Genomic DNA, 2,473 nt, shown 5'->3' with positions numbered 1-2,473 from the left:
ATATTTTCTAAGTCACATAGGTTTATTGGAATGATACTTCTAAGGGTACAAAAATTAGTTCTCATAGTATAAACAAATCTGACATATTACAATTGTTTGTGACTCTCCAACAACTCTATCCAACAAAATTTCATTGCTTAATATACATCTTTCTCACTGGGTTCTCCTGTGTATGATATGAGAAACACTGATATTGAGTTCATGAAGATAAAAAAAATATTTGCAAGATCAATGTTACAAACCTATGGCAAATAGATGACTGTGATTGGAGGACTTTTTGTCCATTTTTTGTTGGATCTTAAAGTCTTACCACAATATGTGGCTTTAACCTGCATACCTTTGGGCTGCCATTGACTATCTTATGGTTATTAGTCATGTTTGATCCTCAGTTCTTCAGGATGTTTTGTAGACTTTGAGAATTAAATGCAAATAGCTTATATTATATGATTTATTTCTACTACAGTTATTCAACACATCAGTACTTATGTCAAGTGCTGAAAAGAAAAAAGTGTTGGCAATATCTGGATGAATACTGCAGCTAGTGAAGTTTACAAATTATTTTCTCATATAAAGCAAAATTCAAAGCTTCATACACTATGAGAAAAATTTTAAAAAATTATTGATTCATATTTTTAGCAGTTTTGAATGATCAGGTATGTAATTACATTCATATTATTAATGTGTATTATGCAGATTTTTCTTTTGCATATGTACTTTGATACAACAAAATTTACATGAACAAATTACATTAATAGTTATTCCAAAAATATACTTATCGAATTAAGTTAAATGTCAACAGCTTTTAAACTTAGGTTTTAGTTTAACTTTTCTGTCATTCGTAACTTTACTTTGAATAAAAAGGGCAAACTTTATAGTTTTTATCTGTGAAGTAGAGGTATACGTAGTATACATAAATAGATATGCCAAATCTGTGTTATTAAAATTCCATGAAGATTTCAATTGGAAAAAAAATACCATAAAAGGCTTTGAGTGCAGGGGAAAAATAGGCAATGATGAAAAAAAATGAAAAACATTTTTAAACACATGTAGAGAGTGCATAAAGAAAGCAAAAACAGAGATAGAAAGTAAAACTAGGGCATTTAGAAAATGGAAATTAGTAAGTTCACTATTTAAGACCTATGCACAGAGCAAAGTCTTCAGAAAACCTAAAGGCCAAGGTTCAAGGTTACCCACCTCAAGTAGCCTAGCAATATTTGCAACATCCCAATGGCCCTGTCCTTTTCTTTACTGATGGCCGTGGTGGTGCTCAGCTACAACTCCATCTGCTCTCTGGGCTGTGATCTGCCTCAGACCCACAGCCTGGGTAATAGGAGGGCCTTGATACTCCTGGCACAAATGGGAAGAATCTCTCCTTTCTCCTGCCTGAAGGACAGACATGATTTCAGATTCCCCCAGGAGGAGTTTGATGGCAACCAGTTCCAGAAGGCTCAAGCCATCTCTGTCCTCCACGAGATGATCCAGCAGACCTTCAACCTCTTCAGCACAAAGGACTCATCTGCTGCTTGGGAACAGAGCCTCCTAGAAAAATTTTGCACTGAACTTTACCAGCAATTAAATGACCTGGAAGCCTGTGTGATACAGGAGGTGGGGGTGGAAGAGACTCCCCTGATGAATGAGGACTCCATGCTTGCTGTTAGGAAATACTTTCAAAGAATCACTCTTTATCTCACAGAGAAGAAATACAGCCCTTGTGCCTGGGAGGTTGTCAGGGCAGAAATCATGAGATCCTTCTCTTTTTCAACAAACTTGCAAAAAAGATTAAGGAGGAAGGATTGAAAACTGGTTCAACAAGAAAATGAACCTCATTGACTATTACATTATCTCACACTTTCATGAGTTCTTCCATTTCAAAGACTCATTTCTCATATAACCACCACGAGTTGAATCAAAATTTTCAAATGTTTTCAGTAGTGTAAAGAAGCATCGTGTTTACCTGTGCAGGCATTAGTCCTTTACAGATGACCATGCTGATGTCTCTGTTCATCTATTTATTTAAATATTTATTTATTTAACTATTTTTAAGATTAAATTATTTTTATGTAATATCATGTGTACCTTCACACTGTGGTTAATGTAACAATATGTGTTCTTCATATTTAGACAATATATTAATTTCCTTTTTCATTAAATTTTTACCACACAAAATTTCTTGTGTTTGTTTATTCTTTAAGATAAAATGCCAAGCCTGACTGTACAACCTGACTTAAAAATAGATGATTTAATTAAGTTACTTATCATAATTTTATTCAAGTTGTAAAAGAATACATTTTTCTCTACCTGATTATATGTTGCCTTCAGGATATAAACGTGAACATAAAAAATACAGTCCCTGTTCTCTTGTATCTTTGAGTTTTGTCAGGAGAGAAATCTAAAAACAATAATAATGCTGAATTAATATCAGTTATGCTAACTGCTATAATGTGAGGAAGTAAAAAAACAATGAATTCCTCTT

General features: G+C 33.5%; 1 protein-coding gene across 1 annotated transcript; it reads left to right on the top strand.

The window, feature by feature from the left end:
- Nucleotides 1-1,223: 1,223 nt before the first annotated feature.
- On the top strand, nt 1,224-1,797 carry LOC100598307 (interferon alpha-10). Its single transcript, XM_003260373.2, has one exon. The coding sequence runs from the start codon at nt 1,228-1,230 to the stop codon at nt 1,795-1,797; it is 570 nt and encodes a 189-aa protein (XP_003260421.1). The 5' UTR covers nt 1,224-1,227.
- The last annotated feature ends 676 nt before the right edge of the window (nt 1,798-2,473 follow it).

The sequence above is a fragment of the Nomascus leucogenys genome, chromosome 1a, assembly GCF_006542625.1.
Source record: "Nomascus leucogenys isolate Asia chromosome 1a, Asia_NLE_v1, whole genome shotgun sequence".
Taxonomy (NCBI): Eukaryota; Metazoa; Chordata; class Mammalia; order Primates; family Hylobatidae; genus Nomascus; species Nomascus leucogenys.
This window is presented reverse-complemented; position numbering and strand designations above follow the sequence as displayed.